Consider the following 18427-nt stretch of genomic DNA (forward strand, 5'->3'; position numbering starts at 1 on the left):
AATAGATGTAAAAGCAGCTTTCTTAAATTAAGAATTAGGTGAGGAAATTTACATGAAACAACCAGAAGGGTTTGTTATGCCAGGACAACACTACTAGAAAAATGGTCTTTACTGACATTAGAATAGTGACACTTGTAAGTGGTGTCAGTGTTTACTATTACTATAGTATCACTAAAATCATAACACCATGTTATCAAAATATTACAATACTATATTAGTATTTGTGATTACTGTTACTATAATATCACTACTTTATTTATTATTTAAAAAAATAATTATATAAAATGACATGTTGCCCATTGATTTGTTGATAGAATTAAAAGGTTGTGAGAAATAAGAACAAAAATCAATTTATATTGCAAAACCTTTCATAACATTTAAATATTATCAATATATATTACACAATCCAAATACTTCTTGTAATAAGATATCTTATTACAAGACATCTTATTCTTATAATTGAATAATCTTAATTGCTATTATCCAATCAAATTCCTTCTACTCGTAGCTGAATTTAAGGGCTAAATTTACCAAATCTAAAAGCTAAATTTAGAAGGATTATTATTTTTCACTCCATGAACATAAGTACTGCGATCATGCATTATCACGGACAACTTCTTCATTTGATTAATTTGATGGGTTAGGGATATAAGTTGAAGAAGAAACACTTTAAACATATTAATCATATCTGCAAACAAATAAAAGAAAAAGGAAAAGAAATTGGTTGCCAAATTCTAACAGTTGCAAAATAAATTAACAAGCAATACAGAGACAAAAGTTAATAGAAATAAACATATTTTGCTCGAAAACAAAAATATTCATAAGCTATGAACATATCAACTCAATTATCTTAAAGGAAAATTAGAGAATAAGAATGTTGTAGCTCATTTGATTATAAATAAGGTAGAATATATTTAACTATAGATATAAATTTAAAAAAAAGGTGAATTCATTCTCTTATATATATGAATAAGAGAGAGCGAGGGAGCAAATTATAGCATTCAAGTTTTTAGTATAACATCTAGTTTCAAGAAATTGTGTTTATTTCTCATTATATAAAAAACAATGATTTTCCAGCTAAAAAAAATTCATAATAAAATTTAATATCTAATACAACATAGTATGTTTTTTTTTTTAAAAAAAAGGCTTGCAATTATGTCTTTTAGCCACCAAGCCTAAGTGTGAGAGTAAAGCATTTAACTCTTATTAGTGTCAACTCATTCCAAATTACTCTACTAGAATAATAAAATATTTCAGCCATTATATTGATGGAGGTACTAATCCAAAATATTCACAATAAATATAGAGTTCAAGGCAACTAATAGATGTACCTCTTAAAGCTCTGCATATTCTCTATCTTTCTAAGGCAATCTTTAATTCATATAGTTCCACCCCCTTTGAATTCACAAACCTAGACTTTACAAACAAATGCCTTATATCATTAATCTTGATACCGTTTTAACACAAATATCACTATATTCATAAATAAAAATCACAAGTTAACGCTTTAACCTCGTGTTGGGCTGTCTTAGTCTGCAAATGGCAGAGGAATCTACGATAATGTGTATGTTTTCCTGAGAAGAAAAAGGAACAAAAAATACTTTTGATTATTCCAACAAACACCATAGTCCATAATCACACCAAAAAAAAAAAAAAAATCTTTCGCCATTTGCCTGCACTCTGCAGCATCTTTAAATATCTTGTATTCATTTTAAGTAATTAAAATGGTGTATTAATGTTTAAAGGATAGAAAGAAAGCATACACTAGGCTATCAACTTGCATGGAATTGGCCAAATATGGCATCTGAACTCAAAGAAAAAAAAAAGAACAAAATTAAATATCATCACAACACACAATGTGTCTGTCCATTAATTAAAAACCTAGTAAAAAATTAACTCCAAGCAAAAATAAATATTTTATATTAGGCTCTACTCAAGCTTCATAGAAAACTAATTGAAAGTACCATTGCCAAAGTAGTAAAGCTGGGAAGGCACTGAAGAAAGAAGGGAATTTCTCATTTTTAATTTATTAGACCAGCAGCCTGCGATGACATAATGTAAAGAAAATAAATAACTGAAATGAAATAATTTCATAATGAAACTTGGACCCATTGAAGCATCATCTACAAAGTTCCTCACCTCTGATGAGAGCAAATGAAAAAGCACTTGTGCAAAAACCAACTTTAAAGAGAAGAACTTTTATAGGAAAAAGGAAAGGAAAGAGGGCTAATAATGGGACTGGAACTTGAAGCTGAAGTGGTTTCTTGCAGCAAAGGCTTTTTAACATCTATAGAAACTGTGGCTATTTATTGCATGAATATGAAACGTCCAGGTGACTCATCAAAAGATAGAAACCCAATTGCTTTATATAATCACTAAGCTATGGTCGACTCCTTGGCTATTTAGCTAATTAATAATTTATCTGTTTGATTTTGCTTTCATTTAAGTTTGACTTGTGTTTCAATTTGTATTCGGTATAGTAAAAAATTGTATAATGGGATTAAATTAATACGAACCTAGCTAGTCAAAACTTAACGTACGTAAAAACTTGTGCAAAAAGCAAATTCAAATGCTGATTGGGAAAATAAAAAGCGAAAAAAAAATTCACAATTCATACCTGGCACCAACTGTCTTGATAGTAGCTACAAGAGAGCCAGCCACATGCATGGATACTTCCTTGCCTTTACTCTTCCTTTTAGCAGCAGTACTTCTTCTACCATAAACAGAAGAAGGCTCCATAACTTCATGCTTATCACCGGTGCCTAAACTCCGTACACAACACACGCGTTGGCACTCAGAAGACAAATAATTTAACATAAACCACAAAATAAATAAAAAGGAAAAATACTCATAACGGGAATTGTGACTTAAACTTGATATTATCATTGTCTTTGAACTCCATCATCATTAAACAAACTATTGAGAAACCCTTCAAATAATTTAAGGTTGTCCATAGGGCATACTCATGCATTCAAAGAATACGAATAATTTCGACAAGTATAGAACAAACCCATCTATAGAATCAATAGTTCAAGCTCAAAATTGACATCAATTTCAATTTCACCAAATCACAACCTCATTCAAGTTCGCAAACCCTAGAACACCCAAATCCAAACACACCCACAAAACTTCCTGATTACAAAATCACTAAATTCTCTAACAAAATAAAATATCTAAGATAACCAATACAACTCAAACAAGCTCAATTCATAAGCAAATTACAAAATGAAGAATGAACCAACTGATAACAAACATATCACAAGAAGTCATCTTAGTTTCAAAATCACTCATAATTTAAAAAAAAAATTCTTGCCTGATTAATTCGATCGAGAACCTTTTTTCTCTTTGTTGCTTCTTCTTTGCTTTTATAAAGCCCAGCTTCAACCAAAAACATCAACCCCAAAGGAAATCAAAATCAGGGTTTCATATATATATAAAAGTAATTATAGATAAAGATAAAACAAAACCTTTTCTAAGTCACATGTTCTTTGTATATCAGCCTCTGTGGATTCTATAACTGATATTGGTTTCGTCAACGGTGACAAACTCATTCTCTCTGATCTCAACATTAAAAACAATAAAATATCCTGAACAAAAAAAGCTCTATTTTTTTTAATCTGACTTTCGAACCCTAACTTTGGCCAAGTTCTCCACAACACTTTCTAGGCGTCTTTCTAGGGGTATTTTAGCTCAAGGATGGCGGCTTTGAAGGTTTACAGTAGCGGCTTGTGAGGTAAATCGTTATTAGAGAGAGAGGTAGAGAGAGAGAGAGAAGAGAGCTTCGGTTCAAAGAAGAAAATGGCGGTGGGGATAGATTTTTTGCTCGTCAAAATTTTTAGATTTTAGGTTTCCATGTACACCTCATTAAGACATAGTTTCTAGATAATTTAATTTAATTTTTAAAAATTAAATGCAACTTGTGGTCTAGTGGTTTAACATTTAAAATTAGCAAGCTAAGGTTCAAAAGTCTGCGGTTCGACTCTAGTGGAGACAAAATTAAAATTTATTTTTTTAATTACTGATACCTTAATGTCACATATCTCTGATACTTAATTTACAGACGCTATAGTATTAGAAATTTGTGATACTTATCTGTTAAACACGGAAAATGCCCCAATCTCATGTAATTATAGATACTTGTTAATAAAGTGTCACAAGACAAGTGTTAGTAAAAACCATTTTCTAGTAGTGCAAGAACATAAAGTTTGTAAACTAGTCAAGTCTTTATATGGTCTTAAACAAGCTCCAAAGCAGTGGCACGAAAAGTTTGACAAAGTGATTGTCTCAAATGGATTTAATATTCATGAATATGATAAATGTGTCTATAGCATATTCAATGGAAATAAAGGTGCGATTATTTGTTTATATATAGATGACATTTTAATTTTTGGTACTGAGAGTGAGAGCATTGAACTCACTAAATCATTACTGTCATCTAATTTTGATATGAAAGACATGGGACTTGCTGATGTGATTTTGGGGATTAAAATTATAAAAAATGAGAATGGCCTAGTATTGACCCAATCACATTATATTGAGAAAATTTTAAAGAAATTTGATTATTATAATTGTAAGCTTGTGTCAACACCTTTTGATTCAACATAAGACTGTATCCTAACACTGGCATATCAGTATCCCAATTAGAATATGCATGTGTTATTATGTGTCTTACGTATGCGATGACTTGTACTAGGCCTGATATTGCTTTCGTTGTTGGAAAGCTGGGTAGATATACTAATAATCCAAGCCAAGCACATTGGCAAGCAGTGTACAGAATTCTAAAATATTTAAAATATACAATGGATTATGGTATATACTATATTGGATATCCTTCAGTTTTAGAAGGATTTTCCGATGCTAGTTGGATTACTGATCGAGATGATCATACATCCACAAGTGATTGTACTTATACATAATCATATGACATAACTCCACACTGAATATCATACATCAACAGACATGGAATTCATACATACATACATGACAAACTGCACCAAACATGAAACGATCCGTCCCGAATCCCCCCGAGCGAGTCAATCTAGTCTCATCAAAACAGACTTGATAATAATCTAATTAGTAAATATTCTGCTGAAAATTCGACAGAGTCTCCTCTATAAATATAACACTCCCAATATAATTCAATATACAACAAACTCCAGTGATCAATATCCTCAACTAAAATGCTGAGTTTTACTCAAAATATCTTTAGATCTCAAAAGATAATATTATAACTAATAGTAATATCTCAATTTATTCTTAATCCCAAAAAAATAATATAACAAAATTATACAATCCCAACATGATGAGATAACCAAAATGTCCTGACAAAAACATCTATATCTTCTAACACCATCATGTGGCCAAGACTCAAAATATATTTACAGTCGCTGGGTCGGTCAGGTGTACCTGCAATCTCCTGGTGAGGGGGAAAATATAATAAAAATGGGGTGAGTTTAAAACTCAGTGAGATCAGTGAGTGGATAGTAGTTTTTGAAAATTCATTTTTACTTTAAAAGAAATAATCATATCATTTCCAGATACGATTTCATCAAACCATATGCAAGAAACCAGTAATAAATCATTTAACATTTAAATCAGATTACTAACCATGAAAAACATATATAATATCGTACCCAATAACCATAGAAATCATATCACAATATCAAATAGAATACACAAATCTGAAAATCATCACCAAACAAGTACCCAGGGAAATAATCTCGTCATATCCGGACCTCAACGGACGGGCAATGACGTACTATCTAGGTACCATTACACCCCGGAGCTACACTGATATACAGGGAAATACCATCTCATATCTCATCATATTTGTGCATGCATAATCTAGTCCACAAAGGACAAAAGCGCCCAAGCATACGACCCAAAGCCTCTGTGTGTACTCAGACGAGCCCCAAAGGCCTGTATCTCATTTGTATCATCTGTATCTCAATATTTGTCTGTATCTCTGTAATCATCATACCACATACATATGCCCCCAAAAGGCATAAACGCCCAAACACACAGCCCAAAGCCTCTATGTGTGTTCAGACGGGCCCCAAAGGCCTCTCATATCATTTGTATCACTGTATCTGGAGGGAAGGGTACTGTCTAATGATTTCAAAAATAATCATTACACTCATATTCACATACCGTTTAACCATACTTTAAATCAATACCACATTTGAATCCACTTTTCTTATCTTTAAAATATTATCATGCTTACTCAAAGTCGATACGCAAAATCATTAACTAAACATTTTAATAAAATCTCAATGCATGAATAAAATCCATTTCGAGGAAATCATTAAATCAGAACATTTAAAATACTTATTTCACAAACATACTTTACTATCATAATTAACTATGAAAATAGGTTTTATATATTCCACTCACAGTGACGGTGTTCATGCTCGGTTATCGTCCACGTCCGCGGATCCGTTCTCGCTCGCGAATCCTCCTAAATCAAGGAAATGACATAATTATTTTCCATAAATTAGAATTACGACTAAATTTATGCAATAAACTCGAAACGAACATCTATTCATAATTTACAACTCCCGTGTCGGTAAAATTACTAAAATGCCCTAGAGTCCGTAAATCATTAAAATACTCTGAAATTGTAAATCACTGAATTACCCTCGGAATTGTAATTACATCCAATCCTCAATTTCATGTATTACTAAAATATCCACTGGCTCAGAAATTACAAAATTGCCCTTATAATGTGAAATTACTGAAATGCCCTTGTCGGTCAACGATCACCGAAATTTAGTCAACGCTGGCCGGGAAGCACGGGTTAGACACTTTTGGCCAAGCTGAGTTCAATGGTACCAGCGGTGAGCTCCAATGCGCGGTAACGACGCCAGAATCTAGCTCGGCAGCCGTGAATTCCAACAATTGACCGGCGGAAAAATAGTGACTCCCGGTGGCTATGGATGGTCAGAAATGGAAGAGGGAATCGTGGGGAAAAAAATCCAACCGGTGGTGTCACCCAAAACCAGTGAAAATCCTGGTGGAGCAAAGCGAAACAGTTGCGGGTTTTCAAGCTTCAATCGCCGGTGTTCCGGTTAGTTTTCGGCGGCGAGGATGGCAGGGGAACGACGACTAGCTTCTAAGCTTCAGATTGGTACCAAGCTCGGCCGAAAAGGTGGCCGGAAATGGGAGATATGGCTGGGTCACGTTTGCGGGTTCCAGGTCGGGTTGACGACTTCTCTCTCTCACCTCTCACACACGTGTGGCTTCTGTGTTTGCTCTGTTTTTTCCAGCTTTTTTTTTATTAATAAAATCCTTAACCGCCTCATTTTTATTTTAAATTCTACATATGTTACAAAACAATACCAGGAGAAATAACTCTAATAAGTAGCATACTAGTACTTAGTACTTATACATAATCATGTGACATAACTCCACACTGAATATCATACATCAACAGACATGGAATTCATACATACATACATGACAAACTGCACCAAACAGTATTAGGGGAAATAACTCTTAATACTCGCCGGGATCATCATCGCACGAGTAGAGCGAGGGAAAAACCTCTCAATACCTAGCGTAATTAAACTATATCGCACGGGTAAGTAACCTAACTCTCAATACGCAAGCACATAGTCTATGGGGAAAGGTACATATATGGTGACTAGTAATCACATCTCATGACTCAATCAAACATACGATATGCGTACATGTAACCATAACATGATATTAAATCATAATATCAAACATAAATGCTTCACGGAATACATAATAGTAATAATAGTATCCACTCACAAATCTTGTTTCACTCCGGGGTTCGTTGGGTCTCTTGTGGGTTCCCGGATTCTAGAGTTCCTCCTAAAATATAGGATTTGTAATTACCGGTTAGAACTGATATAAAAACTTATGCATATCATGTAAACAGTAACATAACTGCTCAAACTTCATAAATCTATTACCCACGAGTTTACTAGATATTAATCTAAATATCCAATTCTATTTTCTGTAACGTTTCCTCTCAATTTCTCTTTTTCCCACCTTCAGCTTCTTTCTTTTCTTTTCTTTCTCTTTTTCACTTTTCTCTCTCTTTTTCTTCTTTTGTTTTGCTCTCGGTTCTCCAATTTGGTAAATGAAGCAATTATCAAAATGTTGCATTTTATAAAGCCACCGAATGAGCCACCAAATGCAAGCAAGTAGCTGACTGTTGCTTTTGTAGATTGTCATGTTTGGCTTTTTTTTTTTTCCAAGTAGTGCATGAAAGTAATACACTCTTTGCTATCATCCCGCCTCAAATTGGCAACATCTCCAATCTTAAATTCCTTGACATGGGAAATAATCAATTGTCTGGAGTAATACCACAAGAAATCGACCCTCTAACTCATCTAAAACACCTTTACATTAATGTGAATAAGTTACGCGGCTCAGTTCCACGAGAAGTAGGTCAATTAAGCTCTCTTAAACAACTAGTCTTATATTGCAACGGTTTGTCTGGTTGGCTCCCTTCTTCTTTCGGTAACTTAAACAACTTGGCTATGTTGAATCTCAATAATAATTAACTTTTTTGGCTCTATTCCTTCATCTATGGGAAACTTGAAGTTTCTTTCCACTTTAGACTTGAGTATAAATAAATTTAGTGGTTCAATGCCAAATTCTTTGAGTAACTTAACCAGCTTGGTTATTTTGTATCTTTATGAAAACTCATTTCTTCTGTTCCTTCACTTATTGGAAACTTGAAGTCTCTCTTTCATCTAGATTTGTCTGAAAATCAGCTTAGTGGTTCGATCCCCCATTTCTTGGGCCATTTGAGCAACTTGGCTGTATTGCATCTTGGTGATAATTCACTTTTCGGTTCTATCCCCCCAATTCTAGGAAAAGTCCAATCTCTTTTGAGTTTAGGATTTGATCTTAATCTACTCAATGGTGTCCTTCCTCCTTCAATTAGCAATCTGAGCAATTTAGAAGGTTTATACCTATACTCTAGTTTGGTTTCAGCAGAAATAGGAAATCTCTTGCAATTAATTGAGCTAGAGATAGACAACAAGCAGCTTTTTGGTCAAATTCCTAAAAGCCTTAGAAATTTCACAAGCTTAAACATAGTACATCTTGAACAAAATCATCTCACGGGAAACATATATGAAGTTTTCGGCATATACCCAAACCTGACGTTCTTAGATCTTAGTCAAAACAATTTTTATGGTGAAATCTCATCTAATTGGGGGAAATGTCAGTAATTAGGCTCTTTAAATTTTTCAATGAATAACATCACTCGGAGCATACCTCCTAAGATTGGAAAGTTATACCAACTTCATAAACTTGATTTTTCATTGAATCACATAGTTGGAGAGCTTCCAATTGAACTTGGAAATTTAAAGTCCTTAAACTACCGTGCTTTGAATGGTAATAAAGTTTATGGGAGCTTACCTCGAGTACTTGGCTCAATTAGTGATCTAGAGTATCTTGACTTGTCTACAAATTAGTTGGGCAACTCTATCCCATAAACTCTTGGAAACTTGTTGAAATTGCACTACTTGAGCAACAATGAGTTTCGAAAAGAATTTCCAGTTGAATTGGAGAAGTTGGTTCAGCTTACAGAGCTAGATTTAGTCATAACTTTCTGGGAGGAGAGATACCGCCCCAAATCTGTAATCTGGAAAGCTTGGAGAAGCTTAATCTCTCGTACAATAACCTTTCTGGTTTAATTCCAGGTTAATTTGAAGGAATGCATGGCTTGTCATGCATAGACATATCATACAATGAGTTGCGAGGTCTAATTCGTAACAGCACAGGAATCCATTATAATCTTGTGGATGCATTACAAGGGAACAAAGGATTGTGCGGTGATGTTGACGGTTTTCAGCATTGCAAAGACTATGTAACTCACAAACATGTCTTCAAAAAGAAATGGTTTTTAAATATGTTTCCACTTTTTGGAATACTTGAGCTTTTGTTCTTTGTGGTTAGAATGATTTCTGGAAGAATGAAGAAGGCTTCAAGAGAAAACAAAGTAAGTTGTTTGAATAATCAAGGACTATTTTCGATATTAACTTTTGAAGGTAAAATTATTTTCGATATTAACTTTTGAAGGTAAAATTTTGTATGAAGAAGTCATTAGAGCGACGAACAATTTTGACGCTAAGTATTGCATCGGCACAGCTGGACAGGCCAGTGTTTACAAAGCTGAGCTACCATCTTGGGAGATCGTAGCCGTTAAGAAATTTCACTCACCACATCCTGATATGGTAGTGCAACAAGCATTCTCGAATGAGATCAAGGCATTGACAGAGTTGCGACATCGAAATGTTGTGAAATTTTATGGTTTCAGTTTCCATCCCCGACAATCATTTTTACTTTACGAATATCTTGGAAGGGGTAGTTTGGCCATAATTCTGAGCAATGATGCAGCGATAGACGAATTCAGCTGGACTGTGAGAATGAATGTGATTAAAAGTGTAGCTAATACCTTGTCTTACATGCATCATGATTACTTCCCACCAATTGTCCATCGAGACATATCAAGCAAGAATGTGTTGCTGGGTTTAGATTATGATGCTCATGTTTCTGATTTTGGGATCTCAAAATTTCTCAAGCCAGACTCGTCAAATTGGTCTGAATTTGTAGGCACATTTGGATATGTTGCTCCGATATAAATTCTTAAATTAATTATATGACACCACTTGTTTCATTAATGAGCGTCATATCTAAACGATCATTCTTATTGTTCACTTTGTAGAGCTTGCTTACACAATGAAGGTTAACGAAAAATGTCATGTGTACAGCTTTGGAATATTAACATTGGAAGTGATACAGTGGAGTCATCCAATAAATTTTATTTCCTCAATTTCATCTTCATCTCCCAACAGGAACATTTCACTTAATGAACTTTTGGACCCTCGACTTCAAAAAAAAGAAGCAAAATACAATAAAAGAAGATTAGATAATCGGGTAATTTTTAAAAACCTCCCCTGAGGTTTGGGCTTGTTGCAAGTAGATGGCGAGAATTGATTTATTTGTAAAAAACCCCCTACCGTCAGTTAAGTTTAACATTGACCGTTAGTTGACCGTGCAAAGACAATATTACCCTTAACAATAGTTTATAAACGAAAATAACTAAAAAAAAACCAAAATTATTAGCTATTTTACACTTTTTAAATTATTGATATTTTCTTAAAGTTCTTATAAAAAATTAAAATTAAAAAATTAAAAAATTCTCTTTAAATTATTGATATTTCCTTAAAATTCCTACAAGAAAGATAAAATTAAAAATTTAAAAATGAAATACTCATAATCTTTACCTATGATATTGTAAATTTTTAGAATTGACAAGGATAAAATTGTCAAAAAATAGGGTTTGTGCTTTTTGCACCAATAATTTTGGTTTTTTTTTTTAGTTATTTTCGTTTATAAACTATTGTTAAGGGTAATATTGTCTTTGCACGGTCAACTAACGGTCAATGTTAAACTTAACTGACGGTAGGGGGTTTTTTACAAATAAATCAATTCTCGCCATTTACTTGCAACAAGCCCAAACCTCAGGGGAGGTTTTTAAAAATTACCCTAGATAATCGGAGGCGTAGTGAACCCCAAAAGATAGTTAGCATAGAACTCACTAATTAATAAAGTAATAAATGGGATAAAAAATGATCGACTAATAGGCTATATATATATATATGTGTGTGTGTGTGTGTGTATCTAGTCCAGAATTTTAAAGTGCAGGAAAGTCCGAAAAAGCTTTAAAACCATGTAGTTTTAAAACTTTCTCGTACTTTTCACACTTTAAAACCCTGGATTAGAATACACACACACACACACACACACACACACACACATACATACATTTATTAGAAATGTTCTAATCCGGAATTTTAAAGTGCAGGAAAGTTCATAAAAGCTTTAAAACCGCAAGGTTTTTAAGTTTTCCTAAACTTTTCCGTACTTTAAAATTCTGGACCAGAAAACCACTCTATATATAGAACCTCTAAATAGGAATACTCTATATAGGAATAACCTCATAGAAATAAAAAATTATGATCCCAACTTGGGACCAGTTATAATTAGGAATAAACTCCACATTGTAATAAGTTATATTTTTTGTATGTCCTGTCTTAATAAACTTACTTCCATATAGTAATAATATTTCAAAAATATATGCCATGTTACATTAAATAATTAAGATGGAACAAAATATCTTTCTAAAGTTACTTGTGACAATGATTTGTTCTTTAAAGTTGCAACCACATCTTTCAACTTGCAGGTATGTATTAATTGGTCAGCATAGGCACTTAATAATTGGTCAACAAAATAATTAATTTATTAATGTCTATACATTGAATTTGACTCACTTATTAATTTATTAATACATGACATAATTTACCTTTATATCACTTGCATTAGGGATAATTAAGCAAAGACAATAATTTTGTACTATACCTCTATTAAGCTATAACCTCTTTATAAGAATAAATTTCTCTAGTCCCAATAATATGACTATATAGAGGTTTTACTATATATATATATATATATATATATATATGCCACCTTGTAGTATCGTATGCCATGTTTTATATATAAACTTTTTCTTAAAATAATTAGAAAGGGAATGAGAAATCTCACTCATTAAATTAAATGCTAATCAATAAGCACTATCATTACTTGAACTCGACTAATCAGAGGTGCAAGCATTTAAAGTCAGTCGAGCTACCCCAAAAGGGAGCTTTACATTTTTTTTTTCACATAATAATCAAAGATGTCACGGTAATGGTCCTTTCGAAATATCTAATTTAATTTTGATAAATTTAATTAGTTGAATTTGTTCAGTTGTTGAAAAATTGTTTAATTTTTTAATACACAAAATAATATCCTTTCGAAAATTTAATTAAGGTATATATAGGTAATCTTCAGAGTTCAACAAATCACATCTATTTTTAAATTAAAAAAGAGAGAGAAAGAGAAAAAAAAAACTGAAAAAAGGATAGGATGTTGAAGGGGGAGATAGTAGATGTATTTTGAAGTATTGAGAATGTTGAGAATATGTTTCGAAGTGTTTGTGTTGAGAATACATTTAGTAGATGTATTTTGAATTATTGAGAATGTTCAGAATATGTTTTATGTGTTTGTGTCGAGAATACATGGATGTAGACGCACACACGCAAGGGGAGTTTTAAAATTTGAAATCAAATTAATGAATATGATTTGAAGTGTTTGTGTTGAGAATACATTTTGGATACACACGCACACACACAAGGGGAGTTTTAAAATTTGAAATTTGTTAATCCATTTGATTTCTAACACATGCATACATTCAGGGAAGTTCTTATAAAAGTTCAAAATACATAACGTGTTTTGTCATCATCAAAAAGGGGGAGATTGTTAACCTCTATGGTTATATAGCATTTTGATTTTGATAATAATAAACCATGAGTCATGGGTAAAATAGGAAATACACATATTCTTTATTTTGTTTTAAAACAAAAAAATGAATGTTGAGTATTTTAAGATGTCCTCAAAATTGTTTTCTTTGTATTTTCTAAAGGAAAATTTTTATTATGTGAATATTATTTCAAATTCTAAGTATAAAGCGCGTTTTCGCATAAGTTTTTCAGACAAAACTTTTATTATGTGTTTAAACGTTAAATCTTTATAATCCAAATGGTAAGCTCACTAAAGTAAAACTAGCTGCTAGACACAAATTGCATACGTTACAAGGAAAGCGGCAAACCGATTGCATCAAATTAGCTCTCTAGAATCAAACGATAAACTGGTAGAGCTGAAGCAGCAAACCGATTGCATCAAATTAGCTCTTTGGAATCAAACAATAAACCAATAGAGTTGAAGCAGCAAACTGATTGCATCAAATTAGCTCTCTTGAATCAAATGGTAAACCGATAAAGCTGAAGTGACAAACTGATTCCATCAAGATGACTTACTAGACTCAAAGAATAAACTGTTATTTGCAAGCGGCCAACCAATTCCATCAAGATGACTTACTGGACTCAGACAACAAACTGTTATTTGCAACCGACAAACCAAATCCATCAAGATGACTCTCTGGAATCAAGTGGCAAACTACTTTCTTGAAGCAGAAAATCGTGAAGCAAAAATTTCAAATTACAACCATAAGGATAAGTGCCATATAAGCAAACTATACACTGTTTTCTTGAAAGGGCAAATCGATTATGCCTAGAAAGTCAACAACAGCTAATTTTATCGTTCAATCTATAAATAGCCAAGAGAAACACTTTTGAAATACGAATTTTTTGGCCATTTTTTAAAGAGTATTGAGCTTTTACTTGCTTGTACACATTCATTGAATTTATAATTGAGCTATCATTTGTAACATACACTTGTGAGAGTGCATTCTTTGTAATTTCTATTTCACTATCAAAATTGAGTGATTGTAAGTGTGGGGAAACACTTGGTGAAGGAGGTGTGGGATCATCTCAAGTTGTAAATGTTTATTGACACCCTAAAAGTCAATTGCAAACTTCCTGAAGCCTTGGATTGTAATGCTTGAATAGTGGAACAATCAAGTTCGGTTTGCTTGGAGGCATGGATATAAGCGGGTTTTGCCGAACCATGTAAAAATTTCGTGTTAGCTTTCTTCTCCCATATCTCTTTAAACTTATTCATTGTTATATTTACTGTGATTGAATCTCTTAAGGCATTAGTTTAAATTATTTTGTAATTTAATTTGTTTAATTTTTAAAAACCCAATTCATCCCTCTCTTGGGTTACTTAGCTAGAATTTCAGCATAGCTTGTCATGTGTCATACCGTACAATGAGTTACGAGGTCCAATTCGTAACAACACAAGATTCTAGTATGATCATGGAGGCATTATGAGGGAACAAGGATTGTGAGGTGACGCTTACAGTTTTCAACCTTGCAAAGCCTTTGTAACTCACAAACATGTCTTCAAAAAGAAATGACTTTTAATAATGTTTCCTATGTTAGGAATACTCGCTCTTTTATTCTTTATGATTGGAATGATTTTTAGAAGAATGAAGAGGGCTTCTAGAGAAAACAAAGAAAGTTCTGAGGGCGATCAAGGAGTGCTTTCGATATTAATTTTTAAAACGTAAGTGGCGTATTAAAAAATCATCAGTGCAGCGAATAAATTTGATGCTGAGCAATGCATTTGGCAACCTATCATCTGGGAGATCGTAGCGATTGGCAAATTTCATCACCATTTCCAAGTGAAATTTTAGTCCTACAAGAATTCCTGAATGAAATCAAGGCATTGCCAGAATTATGGTATCAAAATATTGTGAAATTTTATAGCTTCTGTTAACATCCTGGTACTCTTTTTCAGTCTATGAATATCTTGAAAAGGGTAGTTTGGCTACAATTCCAAGCAATGATGCAACAATAGAAGAATTCATGAGCTGGACTCTGAGAATGTATATGATATAAACTGTAGCTAAGGCCATGAGTTATATGCATCATGATTACTTCCCACCAATTGACAATCGAGACTTATCAAGCAAGAATGTGTTGCTGGGTTTAGATTATGAAGCTCATGTTTCAGATTCCGGAATCGCAAAATTTCTCAAGCCAGACTTGTCCTATTGGACTGATTTTGCAGGCGCATTTGGATATGTTGCTCCACATATGCATTCTTAAATTAACCCATTGATCACTTTTTACATTAATAAACGTCATATCTAACTGATCATTTTAATCTTTCAGTTTTTGTAGAGCTTGTTTACACGATGAAGATTATCGAAAAATGCAACGGGTATAGCTTTCCGAGAATTAGCATTAGAAGTGCTAAAGGGGAATTATCCAAGAGATTTTATGTCCTTCCATCGGGGACATATCGCTGAATGAAATTTCGGACACTCGGCTTTCAACATCGTCATGAAATGTTCAAGACACGCTGATATCAATCATGGAGGTTGTCTTATTCGATGTGGGCCCAGAATCAAGACCCACGATGTACACAATGTGTCGTTTAAAAAAAAAAAAAAGAACTCCAGAAAGTCAAATGTTTCTTTTTTCTTTTGTATTTTTTTTTCATTTTTCGTTTTTGTTGGATTAAATATGACTTTTGAAACTTATGATGGTTGTAAAAGATTTTACACTTTAATTAAGTACGTGAATTACACATTTCACGCATTATTTGACTTTACCCCCAATCTCTGCCGTAATGTCATTTGGCTTTTCTGTCCCTTACTTTGGATATGCATATTCTGTCAAAGGACAAAAAACTGAAATAGGAAAATAGAAGTTGTCATAAAGTAAATTAATATATTCGATAACATTATGAACATCTACGCGCGAAAGCGATGGCGATACTTTCAACACATTGTAGGAAGTGCCTCTAAGTAAGCCCAATGGGCGTAGTTTTACAGATAACCGAAAAACCTTAGTTCAAAGTATAATGATCGGCTTCCTATGATTTTTTTCTGTTTTTAATGGCTACCTATCACAAATTTAGTAACTTCAGCAAAATTCTACTGCTTATATCTTTTTACTTTAATATTATAATCACGATCGGCTTCTTATGCCTTCTTTTTTTTCAACTCAAATATTTTTCACTACTTCAAGTCTTCAAGCAACTATTTGGAAGAACAAATCCAGAGGCCGATCCATCAGCGTTGGTACAGGAAGCTTCAGCTGGTTGATTATTGTAACTGAGCTTCACATCCTCCAAGCTAATTCCAGTGCATGGATTCTTCGAACTGCAATCGAGCTTTACTCCAACTTCTGTTGCCGATGTTCCATGAATATCTTGATATATCACATCACTGATTTTAACCCCCGAAGCCTATTGAACAAGAAAAAAAAAACATTTATTGAGTTGAATATTAATCGCATCAATATTTACGTAATCACATCTACAGACATGTGATAAGTGAGTATCGTACCTGTCCAGGACAATTCTCGTTGTCAGGGCAGTAATTTTGATCAATTATGATTGGATTATCGACATTGTTCATAAGAGCATGTTGGAAAAGAATGTTCCTGGCAAATCCACTGCTTGTTCTCCCCCAGGACTTAATCCTCACTCCATTTTGAGTGCCTGTAAATGTCACAGATGTTACTGTCACATTTTGCACTCCAGCCTCTTGTTGCTCTTTGCCTAAGCTGCCAATGCTGCAACAAAATCACAATATTCAATTTAATTAGCACTAAATATTTATACGTACCACCAAAAATAAAGAGAAAAACAAATCATCATGTTTTTTAATTTTACCTGATCCCATGGCCAGGGCCACAAGCAACATTTTCAATCCATAAGTTGGTGGCGCCAGGCCCAACTGATACACAGTCATCACCAGTCCCAATTTTGCTGTCCAAAATTGTGACACCACTTGATGATTGAACGTGAATGCCATCGGTGTTTGGGCTGTCACCGGCGGCCGAAACTTTGACCCCCTGTACTTTCACATCGTTGCATCCATTGATGACAATATGAAACATCTGGCTATCTACGGATGCTAATCCGTTAATCACAACGTTGTCTGAGTTGCTAAAGCGAAGTGTCTGCTCATGTATATACAAAAGAAGGAACATTAATTATTATAACTAAAGCAGGAAGCCAATCAATATGAAAAGCAAAAAGCCACTAAATTTACGACTATACAGATATATATAGGATATTTCAACTTAATTACCGTAGCGCCACTGGGGCAATTACTATTGTCCGACTTTTTACAAGCCCACAAGCCAGCACCTTGGCCATCAAGAACGCCACCATTAATAGAAACCCCACTAACATGCTCAAATAAAATCCAGTTTTCGGCATTTCCGATAACATGATAATCAGCTGGAGCCACCAGAGTCCCGTCAATACGTATGGTAATATCATTGTTCTTGCATTGGCCTTGAAACACAACATTGCTTAGTAAGTACCTCCCCGGTGGCACGTAAATGGTTGCAGCCTCGGCCGAGCCACAGGCTTGAGCCCATGCAGCAAGAAAGGATTTTACTGAGTCAGTCTGGCCATCGGGTCTGGCTCCGAAGCTCAGCACGTTGTAACTCAAAGGAATTGCTAAAGATGAACTAAAGAAGAGAATCAAAAGAAACGGTAAAAATTTAATAGGCAAAGACATTGATTTTGACAGTGTTTCAAAGTTTTACTTTACTGATGGATATGAGAGAAATAGATTTGAGACGTTGAGTAGTTGGGGTGAAGTTGAAAAGATTTAAATGGGTATTTATAGGATTTGAATGAACTGTAGAAATATAAATCACACTAGTATTGAATGCAATCTGCGCAGAATTACGGGAGTGATTTTTGCCTTAACTGATACGATCTTAATTTACTAAAATACCCTTTAACTGAAATTTGGATGATATTTGATGACAGAAGCAACAAATACATACAAAAGACAACTGCACGTCCACATATGGTTTCGTAAGATGAGAGATTTCAAAGGTAGTTAATAAATTAACAGATAAAAAGTGCTTATCCATTTTCTGCTTTTCTGGTGCCATGTAAAATTATG

At 33.6% G+C, this 18427-nt stretch overlaps 2 protein-coding genes and 1 long non-coding RNA gene across 4 annotated transcripts; 1 reads left to right on the top strand and 2 right to left on the bottom strand.

The window, feature by feature from the left end:
• Positions 1-430: 430 nt before the first annotated feature.
• LOC127901517 (uncharacterized) lies at positions 431-1800 on the bottom strand. Of its 2 annotated transcripts, none has more exons than XR_008053730.1 (3): positions 1513-1800; positions 1332-1416; positions 431-688 (listed from the first exon to the last, which is right to left on the bottom strand). It is a non-coding gene; the product is annotated as an uncharacterized LOC127901517 (long non-coding RNA). The 2 variants fall into 2 exon arrangements; XR_008053729.1 differs by having other exon boundaries at positions 1332-1411; positions 1513-1787.
• Positions 1801-9697: 7897 nt separating this feature from the next.
• LOC127900766 (MDIS1-interacting receptor like kinase 2-like) lies at positions 9698-10625 on the top strand. Its single transcript, XM_052435971.1, has 3 exons — positions 9698-9850; positions 9940-9982; positions 10063-10625. The coding sequence occupies exons 1-3, from the start codon at positions 9698-9700 to the stop codon at positions 10623-10625; spliced, it is 759 nt and encodes a 252-aa protein (XP_052291931.1).
• A 5584-nt stretch (positions 10626-16209) lies between these two features.
• LOC102623317 (polygalacturonase-like) lies at positions 16210-18094 on the bottom strand. Its single transcript, XM_052439028.1, has 4 exons — positions 17594-18094; positions 17173-17462; positions 16844-17072; positions 16210-16743 (listed from the first exon to the last, which is right to left on the bottom strand). Exons 1-4 carry the CDS (start codon positions 18029-18031, stop codon positions 16519-16521), a joined length of 1182 nt encoding a protein of 393 aa, XP_052294988.1. The 5' UTR covers positions 18032-18094; the 3' UTR covers positions 16210-16518.
• Positions 18095-18427: the final 333 nt, after the last annotated feature.

The sequence above is a fragment of the Citrus sinensis genome, chromosome 3 (genome assembly GCF_022201045.2).
Source record: "Citrus sinensis cultivar Valencia sweet orange chromosome 3, DVS_A1.0, whole genome shotgun sequence".
In the NCBI taxonomy this organism is placed as follows: domain Eukaryota; kingdom Viridiplantae; phylum Streptophyta; class Magnoliopsida; order Sapindales; family Rutaceae; genus Citrus; species Citrus sinensis.